The sequence below is a fragment of the Bufo gargarizans genome, chromosome 2, assembly GCF_014858855.1.
Source record: "Bufo gargarizans isolate SCDJY-AF-19 chromosome 2, ASM1485885v1, whole genome shotgun sequence".
Lineage (NCBI taxonomy): Eukaryota > Metazoa > Chordata > Amphibia > Anura > Bufonidae > Bufo > Bufo gargarizans.
Genome location: NC_058081.1, coordinates 515567711 through 515592338, shown reverse-complemented (window position 1 = coordinate 515592338; position 24628 = coordinate 515567711). Strand labels below are relative to the sequence as shown.

The window sequence follows — 24628 nt, the reverse complement described above, 5'->3', positions numbered from 1 at the left end:
CCTAGATTGTTGCCCATCTTGCTGCTGTGTCTCTAATAAACATGTAAGAATTTTCCCATGAAGAATTTGTCTGATGAGTTTCGTACTGCGGAAAATTTCCAATACTTTCCAAGCAGCGTTTTTTCATAGATCTGTTTCTGGAAGCGGAGCGACAACCAATATTATGAGACTTAGGGCCCACAATGGAGGTCACTCAACTTTTCCAAGACTTCTGTGTTGCTTTAAAACTAGACAAAGCATGCCTTTCAGGAGTGTGTGCCAGGAGGAATACTTGCCATTGAGGAGTCCGGGAAAGCTGGGCCGCAATCCCCATGGGAGTTCAGCTGCACAGCTGACCTTCTTGGTTGTTGTCAGCCAGCTTTCCCTAACAGATACAACATATAAAGCTGAATTACCTTACAGAAGTTGCCATCTTGGGGGACAGGGCTCTATATCCACAGTATGGTCAGCTTTCCCACAAAGCGTTAATCGCATCTCACCATTGTGTCCCCCTCTTCCCCCCCCCATGTACTGCAGGAATTTTTCCATCTTTTTATGACTGCCTTACAGCCGGAGTTGACAGGAAGATTTACGCTCCTGACATAAGAGCCGCTGCTTCTTCTTCAGCTACTTAGAGCCATGTTTGCCCTGAGCTGAGTCTTACAGAAACACTTCAGATTATTATACTAAACAGCGATCATCACCCAAGACGCAAATTAACCACTTCACCGCCAGTGGCGCCTAACAAAGCTTACCCGGCGGCAACACAGACATATTACAAGTAGATGTATGAGGTGGGAATCAAGGGTGGCAGAGGCTTTACCTGACCTTTATCTGGTGTAAAAACTCAGGTTTTTGGCCCCATCCACCTAATACCCTGGGTGAAAAGTGGATTGTTAGCCCAGGGCACATCTTCATCCGTGCTGATAAGAGGCAACCTCAGCAGTATTCTGCACTCAACATCTTCTCAGTCTGAAAGGGCTGACAACGGACTAGTATCTAGCAAATTTTACAGACCTAAAAAAAAAAAAAAAAAAAGGCCCCAGAGGATATAGTCGCTTCAGGGGCGCCATATGGAAGACTAGTACTAGTATGTTAAGGGCTCTATATCCACATCTGGAGCCATGTCCATGAGGTCTAAAACTAGGGTGCTTAGTCTTAGACAACCTGTGAGCCAATCAGGGGGCAGGACTTTTTAGTTAGGAACATTGAATCAATAGGTAGAAAAGTCAGAGTTTTACCTGGGAGCATAGGGCCAGTCAGAGTTTTGTGGTTCAGTTGCTGGCAAGTGCTAAGTTATTACAATAACCAAAATTATGCAGAAACATCATTTTATCAACCAGCCATGTTTTTAAAAGCTTCTAAAATGTGTTTTATTTGCATATTCCCAGTTAATCCCAGCACCACAATATGCATTTCTCTTGCTATGCTACACAATCGTGCCTTTTCTTTCTAAAATCCATCTCCAAATTTGCTACCATTTAAAATTGAGCAGTTCAATGCATTGTACTACTGTGCCAATATACTAGTTCAACGTATTATACTGCTGCATTAATATACAAATTAAATTCATAGCTCTCTCATAGCATACTTTTCATTTGGGTAGAATCAATTCTGACTAATCAAATTTTTCGACAGATTTGTTAGAATCGGACCACAAACGAATGTCAAGAAAAACTCAATTCTCTCGAATTACAGACAAATACTGTGCAATCACAACCCCCCCCCCCCCCCCAAAAAAAAAAACATACAGATCCTGACAACTGGAGATTACTCATCCCGAGCCTCTGGCTTGAATCCTATCCAGAGTGTCCCATAAATCAGCAAATTACAGGTCAGCAGCTTCTAGGGATCAATTGCCACAAAGCAAAAAAATAAAATAAAAATCTTAGATAGAAATGGAGGCAGTTGAATATAATCTAGTAGATGTATGAACCCAGAAGGGTCTGCAGTCAACAGCAGCCACAGTGGCAATCCTAAAACAAAATGGAAATGGATCCCACAATCATCATCCCTCAGAGAACAACTAATCACTGAGTAAGTGATCAGCTACCTGTACCCCTCCATAGGCAGTATTATTAGTAGTTATCTCCTTGTACATAGGAGGCAGTATTATTAGTAGTTATCTCCTTGTACATAGGAGGCAGTATTATTAGTAGTTATCTCCTTGTACATAGGAGGCAGTATTATTAGTAGTTATCTCCTTGTACATAGGAGGCAGTATTATAGTAGTTATCTCCTTGTACATAGGAGGCAGTATTATAGTAGTTATCTCCTTGTACACAGGAGGCAGTATTATAGTAGTTATCTCCTTGTACACAGGAGGCAGTATTATAGTAGTTATCTTCTTGTACATAGGAGGCAGTATTATAGTAGTTATATTCTTGTACACAGGAGGCAGTATTATAGTAGTTATATCCTTGTACATAGGAGGCAGTATTCTAGTAGTTATATTCTTGTACATAGGAGGCAGTATTAGTAATTGTCAGGTTCTTACCTTGGAGAAAGATTTTTCCATCTCAGAGCAACTAGAAATCTCCTCATCCGTCTGGACCCCAACAGCTGCAAATTCTTGCCTAATAGAGATAAAGAAATATAATTATACTATACACCAATATATTTTCCTGTTTTGTCTGACTTCTGCTTTTCTTTGCTGGTTATCTCCTCCAGTTTCACTTTTTGTTCTACTTATGGTTAAGTCATGAAATTTCAGATAGTGACATTTTCAAAATGATATTTTCTAGACTGAGCAGAATCTTAACCTCATTCCTCAAAAGTGCACATGACAAGAAAGAGCATAACATATCCAGTTTTCCATCTTCACAGCAGCAGTTGATGTTCTTGACAGAAGGCAAATATCTGTTGCTCTCCGTTATCAGCCAATTCAAGCAGAAGAGAAGACGACCAACACTGATGAATATAATCTATTGCGCAGTTACCAGCAATTTCAGGTTGGTGAGAGAAAGCAGTATTTTTCAGTGGGATGGATGGGTGACAGGAAGTGTAGAGGTCCCCCTGTCCCCCATGACGACTTCTTTGCCACACATGTCCAGTGCTGAGAACCTCAAGGGCATTTACATTCATGTGTGTGATACATCAGCCGCTCCTCTAACACTCCTGCACAGGTAAAAGCTGGATATTGTGGTTACCAGTCCTTTAAATGCAGATTTAACAAAATGCCTGCTTTCTGCCACCCCTGGGGGGTTTTAGTGTAGGACTTTATATTGGCTTTTGGTTCTTATGACAAAAACGTGCAACTAAAACAGGTGCAAAAATGGAGAACTGGAAACTGCAAATTACAAAAAAAATACAGCAAATATCAGGATGTGGACGTCTAAAGATAGGAGGCAAACCCAAAAACAGACTCCGGTGTAGAGTCTCTAACTTTGTGTCAATTACTCACCATTCTCAAGAGACCTGCTTCCTGGCAGTGAATGGGACAATTCTAGTTTACACGTAAGCCACCCATGACCAAAAACTACTCGCAAATGAGGGTTTGTCACAATATTTCCAGTCTACAAAATCCTCTGAACTAGTTTGTAACAATGTATTAGCACAGGTAAAGCCGTCTGGAATCCATGCTACTTTACTCACAGAGGACTGTCTACATTGGGTAGAATTGTATAAAACAACAACATTCAGATTTGAGAAATATTAGGTCAGAACGTTAACCGTCAATGTTCCCATTCATTGACAGCAAGTAGAGATCTTGAAAATGGCAAGCACATTAAACACATGGGGGGGGGGGGGGGGGGGGACTTTATCAAAGTTGTACACCATTGCACAAAAGTAGAATTTTTGTGCAACATACCATTTTAGATATTTCCCACCGCTCACATCACTTTTCAAAAGGGTGGACAGGGCCAGTCTCCTTTGCCACACATGTATCATAAAAGTTACATTGCAACAGATTTTTGATTAATTTACTCCAGAAAAGGGCTGGAGTAATTTACTCCATTAAGGGCTCATGCACATGGCCGTTGCCGTATTGCGACTAAAACAGGTCCGTAATACACAGGCACCGGCCGTGTGCACCCCGCATCACGGATACGTGCCCATTCACTTGAATGGGTCCGCAATCCAGAAGGTCGGTGCAGAATGGAGGCACGGAACCCTACAGAAGCACTACGGAGTGCTTCCGTGGGGTTTCTCTCCATGCCTCTGCACTACTTTTTTGCTGAGAGGACAGTCGGATGCGGATCGGACCCCATGCAAGTGAATGGGTCCGATTGCAGAGTCCTTAGGTTGGTGCCCGTGCATTGAGAACTGCAAATTGCGGTCCGCAGCATGGGCCCAGCAGGCACACTGTTTCATTGGGTTACAGTTTGACCTTGTTAACAGTGGTTACTCCAACTTGAAGTGTTGGTAAAATATAATGCCAATGTATTACGTTATGCTTCATACATCTGTCCGCACTGGAAAGGGCCCACAGTCTTACCAAAATAGATATGACATGTTGGATATGTAATGTGAAATGTCACATATGTGCTATGCAGGTCTTACACTGCTGTGGACATGGTAGAAAGAGTACCACAAAAGAAGGTATAGCACTAGGGTGGGTAAAGAGTGCCATGTGCACAAGACCAGGACATAGCTGCATACTGATGTTGTCCTGCAGCCTGTGGCAGTCATATTGCCTTATGTATGATGCTCATGGACCATGCAGGTGGGCTGCACTGGGGATAGTGGCAAATGTCCTGTGGATATAGTGCACTGTGACATAAGTATAGGTCGCTGTACTGTAAATGTGTGTGGAGAACTGCACTGATGGTGGTATGCTGTCACATGCTAGCCATGTATTATTGCTTTTAAATAATATGCTGTTGATGCACAAGAACATCTTGGCCATATGACATTGTATTTAGGTCCTTAAGCAATAATGATAGTGTGAGAGACAGGATTTTATTTTACTCTCTCTGCTGTAGTACACATTATTCTCCACTAGAAATCAATTAAGTGCCTCGTGCACATTTTCTTTGTTCTAAGATCATTAGTGAAAGATAGGAGGAGTTAAGTTGCTAGTTTCAAATGTGCCAATCAAACTCAGGAATAAAGTTAGTAAACTACTCCCTTTTTGTCAGAGCCAATAAACTTTCATCTAGGAACACCCTTTTGTCTACCTCATATTGCCTATATAAGTGTATGTAACTGTAATAAAGCACTGCATATTTTCCATGATACCAGCCTGTATTGGTCTCATTGAGAAAGCTGTATGAGCTCATACTTATAATTCTAACTGATTCGGAGCCACAAAGAAGAAGTGTTTCGTAGAATTTGCGACAACAATAGCACATCTGAGAGATGATAAACAGCAGACAGTAACAGGCAAATTGAAGTGAGCTGGGAATCTGATGAAGGAAATAATGCCAGCAATATAACTGCTTGAAGCTAGCTAACAAGTTGAGGTGATTGGTACTAGACATGAAGCACACAGACCTCAGATTATAGATAGGGCCACAGAGCAGATGAGCATTGTAAAGGAGTTGAGGCCAGAGCGGAGGGGAAGAAACAAGCCACCTCATCTGTGCAACCTGGAAGCAGCCAAGGGCTGTATAATAGTCTGGCTTGTAACCAAGACCATCTAGCCTGCTACCTGTAAGCAATCCTGTATAAAAGACTGTGTGTACAATACTGTGTGTCTCGAGGAAAGGCACAGCATGACTGATTGGGACTGTGCCAAGTGTGCGATACTGTGTCATGTGGAGAGAAAGCCATGGTGATGGAACCATCTTCATTGATGCCCACTGAGGTGAATAAAGCCAGAATGTTTATGCCCAGGTCGGAAGGTGCAACCTAAGGCAGGGGGAGATAGTTGTTGCCTTTTAAAAGGAAGTGTGTTTTATTTGCCTGTTTAGCTAATTAACAGATTGCCTACAACCCAGCCTGTGCCTTCAATGAAAGGCTATAACCACTACCTGTCCAAGAACTACTGTAATCACCAAGCTTGTTGCCCAATGCGAATCATATAACGTTCAACTTGTTTAGGTTACACCTTTGTCCACCTGTGTCCTCCCCCACCCTAAAGATTTTTTTTTTTGGGGGGGGGGGGGGGGGGGAACTCATGGCAAGAAAAATGATTTTAATGACCAATCCCCCCCTCAGGCATGTACCTTCTTACCTCTCAAATGATAGGGCCGCTCTGCTCTATAGATGGTCACACCAGCACACTTGGCAGCTTCTATTAGAACGCTTTGCCCAGAAGGGAAAGTTTACACCCTGATTTGTTTATCTCCTCATTCTTTCCACACATATGTATTGTCTGCCGAGCTTTGCATGTGTTCAGTGTAATGAACCCACAAGAAGGTATTCAAATCTTCCAACCCTGTCACCATCCCCATCACTACAGGAACCAAAAGGTTATTGATGACGAGACTGAATCATAAAAATACCTGGTCGTAAGAAGCCACTTTATCTGTACAGAACGGTCCGAAGCGGTAGATAATCTCCACTCACCTCCAACTCTCTTACATAAATTATCATGAACCCTAATCTTTCTTGGGTTCTTTTCACTAAACAGTGTTTTTTTGGCTCCCTCACAGGAGCAGATGAATTAAAATAATGGGGCCCTGGATCCAACCTATGATGCACCAATGGAGCCTGACAGACACCATCACAGTGTCTTTCAGTACGACAAGAAGTGCAGCACGCTGCACTAGTTTTCCAGTCAAACATGAGGCTCCTAATAGTGAAATATGAGCATAGCCTTACAGTGTTAGACCTTCTGGAGAGTCTGGTTCCTCCCTCTTATTTACATAATTTGGGGGTCAAATATGGGTTGATCATGATCTACGTTAGTACTTAAATTATTTGCGCAGCAGCTCCCATCATAGACACCAATATAATGGTACCCATTGAACCCCACTCTCTCTCACTACTTGGATCTGCTCCACGGCTGTGTTTAGCACAGAGACAACTGAGACAGGATTTTTTAGGCCATTTGCTGATGTCAATAAGACTAGAGTAAAAAATAAAAATTAAAAAATTATATAGCAATATTTCCATTTCTGGAAAAGCTGGGTGATATGGTCACCATCTCAGCTAGTCCTAAACTAAATGATGCATTGCTATGTAACTACAGAAATTTGCCTTTTCGGACTCTAGAAAAGTTGAAGACTGACTTCTGGGACAAGTGACTGGTGATGCCATCAGAACACTGAAAGAGGCAGTGTTCTGATGGCATCACCAGTCATTGTCCCAGAAATCAGTAACTGAGGGGTTCGGCGGTGTATGAGAGGGTGTATGTTTTTGCAGCTGTTCAGTACACTGGTGTAACAGCAGCAGCTTTTCTTCTCTGCCCCTTTAACCGCCCCCTAATCCTGTGGTACAAGGCCACTCACCGCTGTGGGATCAGTGAAGCTTCTTGTGATGAGGCAGATCCTCTCTGTTTTTCGTCCTGAGGTCCAGGGTCAGGTTTCCAGCGATTTGCCGTTGCTGGGTGATAACTTGGTGCTTGCTTCCCTCCCTCCAGAGACAGCGCGTCTGAAATGTATATTAATTTATTTACACATCATCTCTGTGGCTGGGGAAGGGGCAGATCTAGGGGTGTTTCAGACCTCGTGCACGTGACTATTTCTCATTCATGTGCTGTCTGCCTTTTTCACATACAATGGGGCCATACACACCCATACTTTTTGTGAATCTGTGAAGACATTATGCAAAATTGTATACTAACACTTCCTAAATCTATCTTTTACACCAAACTAGCCTGGACAATTGTACTCAAGTAGTAATGGACATCTGGAGCTGACACCCAGCAGAGGTGGTAGAAGGGGGGCACAGAATAAAGTAACTGGAACCCAGATGCATCTCAGCAAAAGAGGTTACCTAATAACGGTGTGTATCTGATCCGAGCCTCCTTCCGTGGTGTGGGTTGGAGACGTCCAGAGAAGCAGCTGGATTCTTGGACACCAAACTCTTCACAAATGCAACTTGTCTGGAAGAGTAGAGAGCAAGTTTGTATATTAAGAGCAAATATTTATGCTGATGACTCCCCCATATTATAAGGTCTAGGAGGGAGGCAACCCACACCCTCGGCTCCTTCTTTGAGGATTTTATCACAGCTGTTCCAGGCTGTACAAGTTACCAGACCATGGGGAGCGTCTGCCGAAGAAAACTTCCTCAGATAAAATCCTACACAGACTGGTTTACTGGGAGCACAGTGGGTTTATGGCGAGATGGCACAGACTGAGGAGAGGACCCCACACCTACCTCTACTCCACGTACTGGGGGCTCCACTTCAGCTTCACCGCCCGACCCCTCTACCCGACTCTAAATCAGAGAAAGAGCAGATTCAGACATTACAATCAGAACTTCCATGGTCCTTGTGTCATTCTCAAGTTGTTCAGAGGTTCTCTAGTTATATCGGTTTCAGGGAAAGCTGGGTAACAATCCATATAGACAACATGATAGCTCACACAGGGGCTGACACCCCGCTTTTCTAGAATCCCGAACAGTAATTTTACCTATGGTCACATCAGTTTATTAAAAACAGGCAGATAAGCCATTTAGGACTTTGAAAGCTGGGTCAACCCCAAGGAAGCTGTAAAGACAGGGGCCTAGCTACAGGGAAAGCGGCTGCTTTGGGGCCCTGACCCAGAAGGGGCCCATCAAGGAGGAGGAGGACTAAAAGACTTTATCAGAGCCCCCTCAACAGTATTACACAATGAAATTATACACAGTGGCAGTATAGACGGATGGAACAGCTGCCAGGCCTGGTCAGAGAGAGATCTTTACTAGCCACAGGAATGGGGGCGGCATGAAAGGAAGGGGTTGCAAAAATATTACTGGGGGAGGGGGGCCCCCCATTCAAATATTTGCTGTGGGTCCTAGTCATTTCTAGCTACGCCACTGTGTAAAGATGATCATGTTGGTTGTTACGCAAAAACTCTTGGTAAAGAAAGTGGCATTAACAACTTTTGATAGCTTATAGGGACGTATGAAAAAGTTTAGATTGGTGGGGGTCTGAGCATTGACACCCCCATTGATCTCTATTAGAGGGAAAAAAAGTGTGCGCTTATTAGGTGCTCTCCCTTTCACTGCACTAAAGATGAGGGAGACGGGTCCACAGACTCTGTTAAGTCTGTCTTTCCCCCTTGTATGCTTCTCTAGAACAAGGGGAGGGATCAGTGGAGGTCTCATCAAAAGTTTAGATTGGTGGGGGTCCTAGCGCTATGTTATAGAGACACATCATAGGTTTATTGAAAGCACAGTGCCACTAAGTTTGGAGAAGAAAGACCCAAGTAATTGCAGAATTTAATAACAAAAGTCCCTTAAAGTTTCACAAATTATTTAATGATGGTCTCTACCTGGTAATCCAGTAATCTGTCCTGCAGAAAATGAATAGTCTCTGGAAGAATAAAAAGCAAAATGTAAGGCATTTCAATCTTCAAATTTAGATCCTTTTCCAGTCACATCAATTTACAGAAAATTGAAGTATTACATCAAATGAAGCAGAAACTGATGTGAACATAACAATGTAACACTAAAATAAAAATCTCAATTTATAAATGAATAATATTTTAAATACTTGTATAGTATATTTTAGAAATGTACAAACATAACAGCAAACTTAAAATGATGAAAAACTAGATGCAAATACACCAAAACAGTTTTTAACGTTTTGTGCTCAGAAACTATAAGGGAAAAAGATTAAAAAAATAAAAAGTATTTTATTAACCTAGATCTATCAAGTCTTAATTTTGCAGATGTTGAGTGCAGACCCGAGTTGAGTAAATTCGTACAATTCAATTCCGTAACTGTAAAGTTAACTCGCGATTTTCCAGCTGGTATAGACGACACATTGTCAAATAGATTCTGGTCACTCACTCACCCTCCTGCTCAGTGGTCTTCTGCTCTCTGCTACGACAGTCACTAGTTAACACCTCTACTGCTGACTGGAGCTCCTGCTGTTGCCTCTGGGCTTCCTTCAAGTCTCTCTGCAGCTCGTCTGCCTCTGACCGCACAGTGTGGAGACAGATTTCCAACTCCTCAATCTGCAGATGGCATGAGATATCATTAACAATCAGGAAACTACATAGCGAGAAGCCAGTGCTGAAAACAGTTCACATTTTTGTAGTAAGGTAAGTGTTAAGTCCACTTCTGAACCTCCAGCCAATCAGGCTTAAGGGTTGTGCAGAAATGTCAGGAAAAAAAAAAAAGAAAGAAAGATGCAAATATTTTACCCATGAGAAGCAGCAGGTGCTGCACTCACAGGAAGAGGCTCCACTAGGCTACCCAAGCTGGGCTCAACCTAATCTAAGAGGCTAAAGGGCATCATTATTAGCAGATCCTCAGGCGGCTGGATGTTCATATTACACCCACACCCTCAGATACAGAATATCAGTGCCACCATACGTAAAACTGACGGCTCTGACTGTGGCAGTCATGGTTATCAGAGCTTTAGCAGACACCAGAGTATAGAGCATGAACAAGCTTCATAATTCCACAGGAAGAGCAGCAGATTGGGTAATGACAACTTCCCCATAACCAACCCCCAACTGGCCAAAGTTGAGCAACCACGAAGGACGGCCAGTGTCAAATTCACCCACAGATAAGGGCAGTGCCACAGGGTATACTGGGAGAGAACATTACCTGCTTGGTCAAGTCCTCTCGTTTCAATGCAGAGGCTTGTAGTTGGGAGAGAATGGTAGCCTCCTTCCCCTCAGATACCTCCTGCTGATGCCGGGTAGCCTCCAGATCGTGAAGTCTGTTCAATGAGTGGAAACCACAAGAGAATGACATACTGCATTATATTTATAAACAAAAAAAAAACAAAAAAAACAACAACACACAACAAAACACACACAACACAGAAATGGCACCTGTTTGGAAGGTTCTTTGTTCCTTATAAACCACTGAATGATGTCACAAAAAAAAAAAAAAAAAAAAAACGGGTAAAACAAACATGTCCTTCACAATGATTGCAGAGCATTCTGCCTCACGCCAAGCTCCAGAGGACGAGACAGGGAGATACTTCAGAGGAAAACTCAAAATACTGGGCTGATCATCTCCTGTGCAAAATCCCAAGCCACAAGCTACCCAATACTGCCCCCTATGTATAAGAATATAACTACTATAACGCTGCCTCCTATGTACAAGAATATACCAATTATAATACTGCCTCCTATGTACAAGAATATAACTACTATAATACTGCCTCCTATGTACAAGAATGTAACTACTATAATACTGCCTCCTATGTACAAGAATATAACTACTATAATACTGCCTCCTATGTACAAGAATGTAACTACTATAATACTGCCTCCTATGTACAAGAATGTAACTACTATAATACTGCCTCCTATGTACAAGAATATAACTACTATAATACTGCCTCCTATGTACAAGATTATAACTACTATAATACAGCCCTCTATGTACAAGAATATAATTACTATAATACAGCCCTCTATGTACAAGAATATAACAGACGCATGATTCCCTGCACATGACTTGAATGCAACTAGGTGTTAATCTTTCCACATTCCCCCTCTTAAACACTTATTTGAGGCTAAACCATACGGTGCAGTTTCTCGATTCTTATTAATTTCAAATGGGAGATTCAGCTTGTATTCTGCGCCAAGATAAGACATACTGTTTTGCTTTTTTTTTTTTTTTTTTTTTTTTTTCTTTCTTCTCACGTGGAAAAAAAGCAAGTCCTGTTCCCATTGGAATGAATAGGAGGCTGCTTGTGCAAAAAATGCACCAAAATCAGCGACACAAAACTGAGTGGAAGGGCCCTTACTGTCAATGAGATGCCGACACTTTAATGCATAAGCACACAATGACACTTTGCTCTCTAGCGTCAAACAGGTTAACCTCTAGCACACTAGCATTCAAAAGGTTAATAGAGCTCTAATAAATAAATACTTTTTCTCTACCAGATTGTGGGTACAGAGTGGCAAGGACAATCTTAATTAAAATTTGATATACAATAGTAGAGTGCTTAAAAGAGAATATGTCACCAATTTTACACTTCCCCAAGTCCTTACAGCTCCAGAGTATGCAGAGTCTAGTTTTATCCTAATGCAGGCATGCTCAACCTGCGGCCCTCCAGCTGTTGTAAAACTACAACTCCCACAATGCCCTGCTGTAGGCTGTTCGGGCAGGCTGGGAGTTGTAGTTTTGCAACAGCTGGAGGGCCACAGGTTGAGCATGCCTGCCCTAATGCATTCTGAATGGAGAGCAATCTGTTCAGGATGCCTCAGGAGGTCTTCAGTTCAGTCTGACTTTTCACGACGGAGAGAATACCGCAGCATGCTGCGGTTTAAGCTCTGTCCAAAATTCCGGAATACGTGCCGGCAAAACAGATCCGGCATTACGGTCTGCGCATGCTCAGACCAGTAATATGTGAAAAATAAGTGCCGGATCCGGTTTTTTCGGATGATACCGGAGAGACGAATCCAGCATTCCAACGCATTTGTCATATGGATCAGGATCCCGATCCGTCTGACAAATGCCATCGGTTTGCGTCTATTGCCAGATCCGGCAGGCAGTTCCGGTGACGGAACTGCCTGCCGGAATCCTCTGATGCAAGTATGAAAGTACCCCAAGGACTTACGGCAGCATAAAAGTTCCATTTAGGGCTCATGCACACAAACATTTTTCTTTCCGTGTCCATTCAGTTTTTTTGCAAACCATATGCGGAACCATTCGTTTCAATGGGTTCACAAGAAAACTGAAGTTACTCCGTGTACATTCCGTCTCTGTATGTGCGTTTCTCAAAAAAAAAAAAAAAAAAAAAAAAAAATAGAACATGTCCAATTATTGTCTGCATTGCGTACAAGGATAGGACTGTTCTATTAGAGGACAGCTGTTCCGTTCCGCAAAATACGGAATGCACACGGACCTCATCCGTGTTTTTTGTGGATCCGTTTTTTGCAAACTGCAAAATACATATGGTTGTGTGGATGAGCCCTAAGGCACTGTACCATTTTATGTCTAAAGAGAATGTTGGCCATGTGCAGGGTCCAACTCCAGAGTAGTGGTAAACTAAAAAGTGCAAAAAGAAATTTTAAAATGTGTTTGTATGCACACAGCATTAATAGACCATATCTTTAGCCACCACTAGATGGGGCTAGTGTCACCCACTATATACACAGAGGGGAAAAACATTCAAAAGGAGTCTAATCTAATCAATCAGTAGAGTCTGAGTCTAACTAGCAAACACAATGGCTGCAAAGATGTAGTGCTGACAGACTTCCCTGTCCTGAAGCCGGTACCAACCAGGACAAGGCCAAAAAAGAACAGCTACAAGAGTAAGTCCTATGTAAAAAGGAGATGTAGTGAAATGCCAAGTAGAGATAACTTGTCTATGCGGACTTATTGACAATACGGCATCTATGTTCAGGAGTTGCTTCCAGTGCCTGATCATATCCAGCAGTGAGAGTTACCCCCACATTTCAAGGTGGATTCTGTGGAAGTGTACTGGGAGTACAGCAACTTTTTCAAAAAAGGAGCAGAGAGTTTTGCTGTTAGGGGGAACTTCCCAGTTGGTTGAATTGCATTTCCTAAATTAAAGTGTACCTCCCAAGCATGCATGTATGATTATGTGTTAAGCCTCATGTAGACATCCGTTGAACACGGTCCGCGAGATACCGGACTGGCATTGCAGGAGCATACGGCATCATTGGGTGCCATGACGCTGTGTGCTTTGTGCCGGCGCAGTACAGCGATACACTCTTATAGATCATAGGAGTGTATCACTGTACAGCAGCAGCGCGACAACGCCGTGCGCTCCTGCCATGCCAGTACGGTATCTCATGGACCGTGTTCCACGGACGTCTGCATGAGGCTTTAATGTGTTGCAGAGCAAGTAGACTACTAAAGAGTCACTTTGGCTTATTAACTACCTGGGCGGCCATAAAACCTGTAGTCCGTGGAAAGTGCATTTGTGAACATCTACCAGTCCCTTGCATGCTAAAGAACAGATCTGTGTGCATTTGAATCTTCAGTAAAGAACTGTTCTGCTGCACAACTGCATCATTGCTTCATGCACTGCAGATGTTGGAGTCATGAACTGGGACCCTGCTTTGCACCTCAAAAAACATCAACACCAAGGGCACTTCAACCATCAATAGGCGTGAGAACCCCAAAATCAGGGTGTGCCCTAAAAGGGGAGAACCAGTGTGCCTTCCCATCACTGCACAAGCCCAGGGAGTGTTAGAACCATCCATGCAGCAAGACTGACCATAAGCACTCAGGTCATTCTACCAGAGAGCAGATAGTGGATACCCCCATAAAATGACCCCATTGTAGAAACTACACCCCTCAAGTTACTTAAAACTGATTTTACCAACTTTGTTAACCCTTTAGACGTTCCACAAGAATTAAAGGAAAATGGAGATCAAATTTAAAAATTACTTTTTTGGCAGATTTTCCATTTTAATCCAATTTTTTTTTCTTTAACACATTGAGGGCTAACAGCCAAACAAAATTTAACATTACCCAGATACTGCGGTTTACAGAAACACCCCACATGTGGTCAAACTACTGTATGGGCACATGGCAGGGCGCAGAAGAAAAAAAGCGCCACATGGTTTTTGGAAGGCAGATTTTGCTGAACTGGTTTTTAGATGTCATGTCCCATTTGAAGCCCCCTGATGCACCCTTACAGTAGAAACTCCCAAAAAGGGACCCCATTTTGGAAACTAGGGGATAAGATGCCAGTTTTATTGGTACTATTTTGGGTACATATGATTTTTTGATCATTCATTATAACACTTTATGGGGCAAGGTGACCAAAAATTGGTTATTTTAGCACAGTTTTTATTTATTTTTACAGCGTTCACCTGAGGGGTTAGGTCATGTGACATTTTTATAGAGCAGATGTTACGGATGTGGCGATACCCAATATGTATACTTTCTTATTTAATTTTTACACAATGGCATTTTTGAAAGAAAAAAAAATATGTTTTAATGTGTCCATGTTCTGAGAGCTATAGTCTTTTTATTTTTTAAATGATTTTCTTATGTAGGGGCTCAATTTTTGCGGGATGAGGTGACGGTTTTATTGGTACCATTTTGTGGGACATGTGCCTTTTTGATCACTTGGTGTTGCACTTTATTATTTAAAGGTGACAAAAATGGCATTTTTTGACACCGTTTTAATTTTTTTATGGTGTTTATCGGACTGGGTGCATCATGTGATATTTATAGAGCCCAACGTCACGGACGCAGCAATACCAAATATGTCTATTTTATTTTTTCTATTTTTAAATTATTATAACTTTTTATAATTCCCTATTACATGTGAAACCTTATTTTTTTTATTTTTAACACTTTTCGTCCCCTATAATCATACAAGACCTTTTAACTTCATTTTATTTTTAATTTTTTCCACTATTGATTTCTCCTGTAACTGGGGACATAGTAGCCCCAGTTACAAGGAAATGCACCCCCCAGAGAAGGCTGTACAGCGATATACTGCACTGTAAAGCCTCAGTGCAGGGCTGATCGAGGTGTGGGAAAGACCCGACAGCTCCTGCACTCTCCCAGCCCCTGCGGTCACATGCGTATAGCGCTTCCTGCTCTGTATACACAGTGCTCGGTGAGCGCTGTGTATACAGCGATCGAAAAGGCAGGGACACCTTGGAACTGTCCCTGCCTTCTCTAAGGATTGCCCTGCTGTCACTGACAACGGTCAACCCGATCTGCAGCTGTGATCTCTGAATGGACGTTCAGAAACGTCCATTCAGAGATGGAGAACCACTTCCCGGACGTTTATAGTCAACGTGCAGACGGGAGGTGGTTTATCTAATAGAAATGTTGTGAAATGACCTGAAGAGAGCATTTCATGGGAGGAAACAACCAACATAACAGACTTGATACCGTTTGAGGAATGGATTAAAATTTCTCCAAGCCAGTGTGCAGGACTAAATCAACAATTACCAGAAACATTTTGTTGCAGTTAATGCTGCACAAGGAGGGGGGGGGGGGGGGGGGGGGGGCGGGGGTTCACACCAGATACTGAAAGAAAGGGTTCACATACTTTTGCCACTCACAGACATGTGATATTGGATCATTTTCCTAAATAAATAAATCACCTAAGTCTAATATTTTGACTAATTTGATTTGTTTGCCTTTATCTACTTTTAGGACTACTAGAGTTTTAGGTCAAATGTATAAAGAAATCTTGAAAATTCTGACTCCTATGTACAAATATGTAACTACTATAATACTATACCTATATATAAGAGTATAATATACTATAATACTGCCTCCTATGTACAAGAATATACCTGCTATAAAACTGCCTCCAATGTACAAGAATATAACTACTATAATACTGCCTCCTATGTACAAGAATATACCTGCTATAAAACTGCCTCCAATGTACAAGAATATACCTGCTATAAAACTGCCTTCTATGTACAAGAATATAACTGCTATAATACTGCCTCCTAGGTACAAAAATATATTTACTATAATACTGTTCTCTAAATAAAAGACTATAGTTATTATAATACCCACGTACAAGATTACTACTGTAATAACGCCACTTATGGATAAAGTCATACTACTGTATCTTTTCCTTCCAAGGTCTCAGAATAAGAATTCTGCACAGATTTGCATCTGAACAGATATTGCGCACCTCAGACTTAAAGGGGTTTTCTCACTTTAATAAGCGGCATTTATTATGTAGAGAAAGTTAATACAAGGCACTTACTAATGTATGGTGGGGAAAAAAAAAAAAAAAAGGGGGGGGGGATTTCAGCTCACCCACCGTCTTCCTTCGCAGCACATGGATCCTGGACCAGAAATCAATCAGAACAGTAGAAAAAAAAAAAAATATCCAGCAGCAGGATAAAATCCAATTTCTTCATTTCTTCATTATAAAATCCAAAGGCTGACCAGACAGGCAACGTCTACACGTTTCGACTGCACGTCTTAATCATGACCACATTGTGTTGTCACATACTCTGGTTTAAAAATCCTCTTGCCATGAGGCACGCCCCCAGCCAGGTGCCGAATAATCAGCTCTAATCTAGTGCCGCTTCCAATGGCTTACTTAAAATGCTACTCAATTATAAACAACAAAAAAACAAAAAAGGGAGCGAGTCAGTACTCAAAATCCAGAAAGATTCTCTATTCAGCAATCGACTATTCTGGTCTCCTTGTGCGGATTTATATACCCTTTCTATACCCATAACACTCAGGCTTGTCAGGTCACCCTGATTAACTTCTCTAAAATGCCTAGATAGCATAGAGACGTTCTGCAGTTTGAACCACTTTCTAATATAAAATTATTATCCATATTGTTTCCTTTGCTGGCTGGATTAATTTTTCCATCACATTCCATTATATACTGCTCGTTTCCATGGTTACAGACCACCCTGCAATCCATTAGTGGTAGTCGTTCTTGCACAATATAGGAAAAAGCGCCAGCTTATGTGCGGTGCCACGGTCACGGCCACCAGAGAGGATGATGACTCCTTTTTCCCCCATAGTGTGCAAGCACGACCACCACTAATAGACTGCACGGTGGTCTGTAACCATGGAAATGAGTAGTGTATAATGTGATTGAAAAAGAAATCCAGCCAGCAAAGGAAGCAATATGAAGAATCACAATATATTAGTAAGTGGCTAGTATTCATTTCCTCTACATGATAAATGCCACTTACTGAAGTGAGACAACCCCTTTAATACATTTATAAAGAGACTAGCAGAAGGACCCGGCTTTGTACGGGTATATTTCATTTTATGTTTCCGTGGTTCGTAAAAAGATAGACAGTGTCCCCCATAACCACCCCTTTGACAGTGACCGCCCCTTTAACAGGGACCTTCATAGTGGCCACACATTTAACAGTGACCTTCACAGTGCCCGCCCCTTTAAGCAGTAAAGAAAAATGGCTGGGTTTGTTTATGGCAGTTGGGATTTGAAGAGAAAGACTTGCAGGCTTGTATTGGCTAATGTTGGTCATTTTTGGGGAATATCTCAGGAACGGTATGTCCTAGAGAGCTGGGACCCGGTCTAAAACCTTCTGAGGCTATAAAGGACCATGAGCTGACTCCTCGTTGAGATCAGATATAAAGCAGAGCAGGATTTTTAATAAGGTGAGACTGTAACGAAGTGCAGCTCACCACATCAAAGGAATAAAACACAAGTTTGCGTCTTTGGGTTGTTTTCAGCTCCTGTAAAAGTTTGGCAACCATTCAATATGGCTCCAAAAGGATCTTCCTCAGGTGACAGCTAAGACTAGGTTTACATCTGTAGTGGAGGTTCTGGCAGGAGCTTCCATAGTTGATTTCGTGAATATAAATTTTATATATATATATATATATACACATACATATATATACACACACACACACACACACACACACTCTCTCACAATATCGTTGCATGCAGTGGCTTGTCTGGCACAATGCCAGAGTTCGTACAGGAAACCTGATCGTCCCGGTTACAGTCAATAGAATATATTGGGTGGTTATCTGCTCTATGGCGATTGTATTATTTTTTTATAGCCTTAGACATCAAATACATATGGAATAAAAAAAGGCTTGAGCTTTACCTAGGCTGGATTAAAGGGGTATTCCAGTTAGATAGGATAGGGGATAACTATTCGATCGGTGGGATCCCCACCGATCACGAGAAAGGGGCCCTGTACCCCCCCTGAAATGAAAGGAGCGGCCAGTGGGGAATGTGTTTTGTTGCTCTATTCACTTCTATGGGAATTCCAGAGATAGCTGAATGTAGAAAGTCCTACAGAAATTAATAGAGTGACCACACACATGTGCAGTCCAGCCTTTCTTTTCATTTCAAGGAGGCTGTAGGGGGTACAGGACCCTGTTAGGATTAGTGGAAGTTCCCAGCGGTAGGACCCCACCGACCTAATAGTTATCCCATATCCTGTGGATAGAGGATAATTTAAAGAGTAACCAAAATAAATTTTTGTAAAATGTCCTAAATACCCTAATAAAACGTTGAATTTTTTATAGAGATCTCTCCCCCCCCCCCCAACCACCTAAAGCACAGCTTTCCCTGTACGCTTAAAATCCACTTTTCTGTACACCGCTGACTTCTCAACGGTGTATGGCGTATGGGCTGTAATGCATAGAGCATAGGCAGGAGCCTAAATTGCCACACCTGCCTGTGCCTCCCAGAGGTTTATTAAATCCTAGCATAGCACATTGGTACCCTGTAACCATGTGCTATGCCAGGAATAGCTGAGAGGAGCGGGCTTCTGACTGCGACGCTAAGCTAAGAGTCCTACATGCAAGCTTATAGCTTAGCGAATCAGGCACAGGCAGGAGCCCATAGTACATGGTTACAGAGTACCCATGTGCTATGCCAGCATTTAGTAAACCTCGGGGGACTGTGGCCCCATTCATAAAGTGCCTGCACTCCATACACAGCTCAGAAGTCAGCAGTGTACTGAAAAGTGGATTTTAAGCAAACTGGAAAAGGTGCGCTTTAGGGGAGATTAATAAGAATGAATAATTATATAACGCCACCATATTCCGAAGCGCTTTACAAATTCATAGGGTTAGTGTACAAAACAAAAGTAACTGGCTAATCTACAACTGAAACACTAGGAGTCGGGGCCCTGCTCACAAGAGCTTACAATCTATGAGGAACTGGGGTGACACAAGGTAGTTTGATAGGCGATTTGGACCGGCACTCAAAACACCCAGAGGAATGTGGATCCAAACTAGTTTATTCAGCTACAATAAAATAAAATATATATGACAGAAATACAATATTATCGATGGATATCGATTATGAAAAAAAAAAATCAACTACTAGTAGTTGTAATCGATTTTTTTTATAATCGATATCCATCGATAATATTGTATTTCTGTCATATATATTAGATTTATTTTATTGTATCTGAATAAACTAGTTTGGATTCACATTCCTCTGGGTGTTTTGAGTGCCGGTCCAAATCACCTATCAATTTACCCAACCAGAGCAAGGGGTGGCTCTTTTCGTCCAGAGCACCTAGCGTGATCACTCACAGTGAGCCATCGGTTTACACTTTCCAAGTACATAAGGTAGTGGATTGCAATAAGTAGGATTTGAGTCATTATTGAACTGACAGGAGTGGTGCCGGACGATCTGCTTCGGGAACTAGAGGATCGAGTTTAGGCCAGAGGAGTTGGTGGGGGAGAGGTTTAGTCGGGGAATAGTCAGTTTAGGTAGCCTGATAAGCCTGCCTGAAAAGATGTGTGTTTAAGGCACGTTTGAAGGTGGAGAAGTTGTGAATTTACCTAGTATTTCAGGGCAGAGTATTCCAGAGAGTGGGTGCAGCTCAAGATAAGTCTTGAAGACGGGAGTGAGAGGCACGAATTATGGAGGTTATTAATCTTAGGTCGCTAACAGAACGGAGAGCACGAGTAGGGTGGTAGATGGAGATGAGGGAGGAGATGTATGGAGGTGCAGCACTGTGGAGAGCTTTGTGGGTGAGGGTGCGAAGTTTGAACTGTATTCTGTGGTGGATGGCAACCAGTGAAGTGACTGGCACAGACTAGTAGCATCAGTATAGCGGGTGGACAGATGGATGAGCCTGGCTGCAGCATTTAGGTGGCCATATTGGATATCTGTAGTGTCCCACTCCAGGTGGATGGGAACACTCCAAAATAGTTTGTGCCATCCTATGTCATTTATTGTATTTTCCTTTGTCAATGCTGTTAAATTCCCATTTCAGGCTGGTTCAATGCATTACACATATCCACCTCTAGGTGTCACTTTAACACCATTTATATAGGTCAGACACAGGAAGTTAGAGAGGAGATTAGGAGTGAGGAGGCGAGGAAAGGAGACAGACTTATCTCTGTCCTCCTAGACCTAGCCAAGGAAGTGAAGCTACTTCAACCTTTGTAGTCCAAGACTAGGACTTATTGATCCTTATTGATCCTTTTCTGTAATACCACTCCCAGGGACCCTTCCCGGGATTAAGAGCATAATTGCTGTATCTTGTGCAACCTTTCACGAAGAATAGAGCAGAGAGTTTGCCTGCCATGAGGAAGACTGCCCTTGGGTTGCTGAATCGCTGAAGCACTGAATATTGCTAAATTGCTAAGTGTAGAATAGAACTTACATAGGATCCAAACTATTATTGAAAGGCTGAGTAACCAGAGCAAGATCAGGAACCAAGTACAAGTAAGATCATCATTCCTATACAGTTGAGCTGGAACCTACATCCACCACCTCACTGAGCATGCTATTGGGATTTACAGCTTTACCATCTGTATTTATGACAAAGTGCTGCTATACTTATGGCAAGACAAGTAAAGTTCCTGTTAAGTTCAACAACTGTCTCGCTCATCATTCAACTATCTCCTAATTGCACCTTATGGTGCTGGCGTCACGAACAACACAGGGGCCCAGCCACCAAAGCACCCCAAGCATACCCATTGCCATCAAGAGCATCTCAACTTCCATCTGGCTGGTGTTCCCTGCAATAGAGAGTGCCCCGGAGGATTTAGTGCCATCTTCCCCTCCACTGCAGGCCGGCCCAGGGGACAACTGAACTGTGAGTACTACTACCCTCACTCGGCACATCATCACCATTACACTTACATATTGCCCCTGAGGTCCGGCTTTCTGCATATCTAAAGAAGATTGCTAACCTGGAAGAAAAGAAGAAGAATTGACGATGAAAGGGACAGGAGATAAAGAGGAAAGAAAACTACAATTAATGGAAAAGGAGACAGAAGGGCAGAAACTACATGATAATGGGGATTAGAGAGGAAGGAAGTGTAAAACCATAAAGGTGGGAAAAGAAAATGAACTATGAGAAGGCATGCCTCCCACCTATCTCGGATCCAGTTCCGGAGTCCGGCCACGTGTCCCAATTGCCGATGTATCAGCTTCTTCTGGAAGCAGATACAGTTGAATAAAATGGTGAAGCTAGGAGCAGTCTGCTCCCTTCTTCCTAATTCACCCTGTAACACATGCCATTAGTGCAGGTGGGCATGATTCACTTACATCATCGCAGCTGCTGTGCCAAGCCCGAGACAGCATTGACTGGACCAGAACTGCAGTGAGAGATCTGCTCCATTCATCATGGGAACATGGGCTACGTGCATTTCAATTTAGGAGGCACAATATTGTGTGGGGAGGCTCTAAGGTGGAACCATACCATGTGAGGAGGCACTAAGGGGCATCTTTACAGTTTGGAGACTTTAAAAGAGGTTGTTCAGCGAAAAATATTCTACAGTTTTCAAACCAGCACCAGGCTCTGAATTATTTTATAATTGCATGTAATTAAACATTTAGCATAGACACTGTTAGTCAAAATGTATTTGTATACTGCCACCTGCTGTTTGTCTTTTTGCCGCACATGCTCAGTTTCATGCTCAGTGTGCTGTCCGATCAGTGGTCCGCAAAAAAAAAACTAAAATCAAATTATAACCTGTCCTATTCTTGTCCGTTTCGCGGAAGAGAATAGGCAGTTATATCAATGGCTGTCCATGCCGTTCCGCAAATTGCGGAACACACACAGACGCCATCCGTGTTTTGCAGATCCTCGAACCGCAAAACACACAACGGCCATGTGCATGAGGCCTTAAGTGTAGAGCAAAACACAACTATATTGTAACCAAAAAAAAAAAAAAACACCCCAGTCACATCATCCTGACATGTCTAGCTTAAAACCCTAACAGACTCTTAAGCACCAGCAGTAAACCTAGCAAAGGTCAGGGGAGGTGCCGAGCAGTAAATGCTTGCATGACGTGATTTCAGTACAGTGGCGGGAGAGAGATCTGTCTCCCTACATGACGCTTCGCCGAACGATTAAGTAATGTTTACATACACATCATGAATACAGTACACAGGCGCCATCAAGGACAAATCTCCTGCTCCACCTGCCAAATCTCTACAACCCCAAATGTCAAGTACAGCTCATTAACCCCCTCATGTGGGTCAAGGAATTTAAAAAGGGTACTACTTTTGTAGTCTGGCTCCTCTGTTTCCTGTAGAGCTGAATACCATATACAGTAATTCTCCCCGTTATCAGCCATATCAGGCTGGGGTGATGCTGTTCCACTATGTACAAGAATTTAACTATAATACTGCCCCCATAAGTACAATACTGTCCTACAGTGCATTTAGAAAAAAAACTTCAGAACCTTTCAGTTTTTATACATTATGTTGTGGCCTTATGCTAAAATAAAATAAAAATTCAACCCCTACCCCCATCAATCTGCACTGGATACGCCATAATGAGAGAGTGAAAACAATGTTAGAAATCTTTGCTGTTTACTGGAAAAGTAAAGCTTAGAATCTTGCAGACATACAACAAGTATTCAGACCCTTTATTCAGGACTTTGTTGAAGAACCTTTGGCAGTGATTAAACCTCCAGTCTTCATGGGTATGATACCACAAGGTTTTCACACCTAGATTTGGGGATGTTCTGCCATTCTTCTTTGCAGATCCTCTTAAACTCTGTCAGCTTGGATGTGGACACTCTGAACAGCCATTTTACGGTCTTTCCAGAGATGTTAGATTGGATTCAGGTCAGGGCTCTGGCAGGGCCACTCAGACATTCACAATGTTGTCCCAAAGCCACTCCTGTGTTGTCTTGTTGGTAGGTGAACCTTCAGCTCAGTCTAAGACCCAGATAATTCAGGATCAGTTTTTCATTAATCTCTCTTTGCTCCATTCAGTTTCCCCTCAAACATAACCAGTATTCCTGTTCCAGCCGCTGAAAAACACCCCCACAGCATGATGCTACTACCACTATGCTTCACTGTAGGGATGCTAGTGGGGAGATGAGCAGTTTCTGGTTTCCTCCAGACATGATGCTTAGAATTTAGGCCAACAATTTACATTTTGGTTTAATTAGACCAAAAATGCTTGTTTTCTCACAGTAGGATTTCTTTAGGTGCTTTTTTTATTTTTGCAAACTTTGTGTCTTATTGGGAAGAGACTCATTCTGTCAACTCCGCCATAAAGCCTGAATTGGTGGCGTGCTGCAGTGATGGTTGACCTTTGGCAATTTTCTCCCATGTGCACAAAGGTGTAGTACCCAAGAGTGGGCACTACCATTCCTATACCCTGCTACTGTCTCTAATGGCTAACCAATAATGTCATCTGTGTATTTATTCCAGGTCCTCTTACACTGTGCCTTAATAGTATTGCTATGAAACTTATGTTCATGTACTGTGCCTGGTTCACTTGCAGATGGCAATGTATCTGACAGAGAAATCTCTCGATAGAATGGAACTCACCATTTCACCCCCCCCCCCCCCCCTTGCTGGGCTCGAGTGGGATAGTCCTGCTTTCTACCAAGAGAAGGGTTGCAGGAAGCTACAGATAGTCTAGAGTTGAAAGGAGACATGGCGCTGGAGGGAAATGGCCTGCCTCCTGCAGCAGGAGTCTCTCGGGAAGCGGCTCATAGAGCACCATAACTCCTTACAGTTTACAGACCGAGTATTATGATGGGGTCAACAGTTAAAGGCACACTGCTCAAAAGGTACCAGAACGGTCAAAAAGTCCAGCTATCAGACCGAAGCCAGAGAAAGAAAGCAAGGTATCCAAGTTTGCCTGCCAATTTACCCCAAAACCTGCTGGAGCCAAGAGAAAGATCCAATATTGTCTGGATTGAATTCTATTCAAGTAAGGCCTCTTGCACACGACCGTATGTATTTTGCAGAATGGAACAGCTTGCCCTTCATAGAACAGTACTATCCTTGTCTGTA

At 42.5% G+C, this 24628-nt stretch overlaps 1 protein-coding gene across 1 annotated transcript in view; it reads right to left on the bottom strand.

Moving 5' to 3' along the window:
- The window catches only part of IRAG2 (inositol 1,4,5-triphosphate receptor associated 2), a 93490-nt gene that overhangs the window by 36212 nt on the left and 32650 nt on the right, over window positions 1-24628 (bottom strand). The window contains exons 17-23 of the mRNA XM_044281311.1: window positions 10570-10684; window positions 9809-9971; window positions 9285-9325; window positions 8188-8247; window positions 7804-7912; window positions 7317-7458; window positions 2477-2555 (exon numbers count right to left, since the gene is read on the bottom strand). Of these exons, the coding sequence (XP_044137246.1) occupies window positions 2477-2555; window positions 7317-7458; window positions 7804-7912; window positions 8188-8247; window positions 9285-9325; window positions 9809-9971; window positions 10570-10684 (709 nt within the window). The remainder of the gene's footprint in view (window positions 1-2476; window positions 2556-7316; window positions 7459-7803; window positions 7913-8187; window positions 8248-9284; window positions 9326-9808; window positions 9972-10569; window positions 10685-24628) is intronic.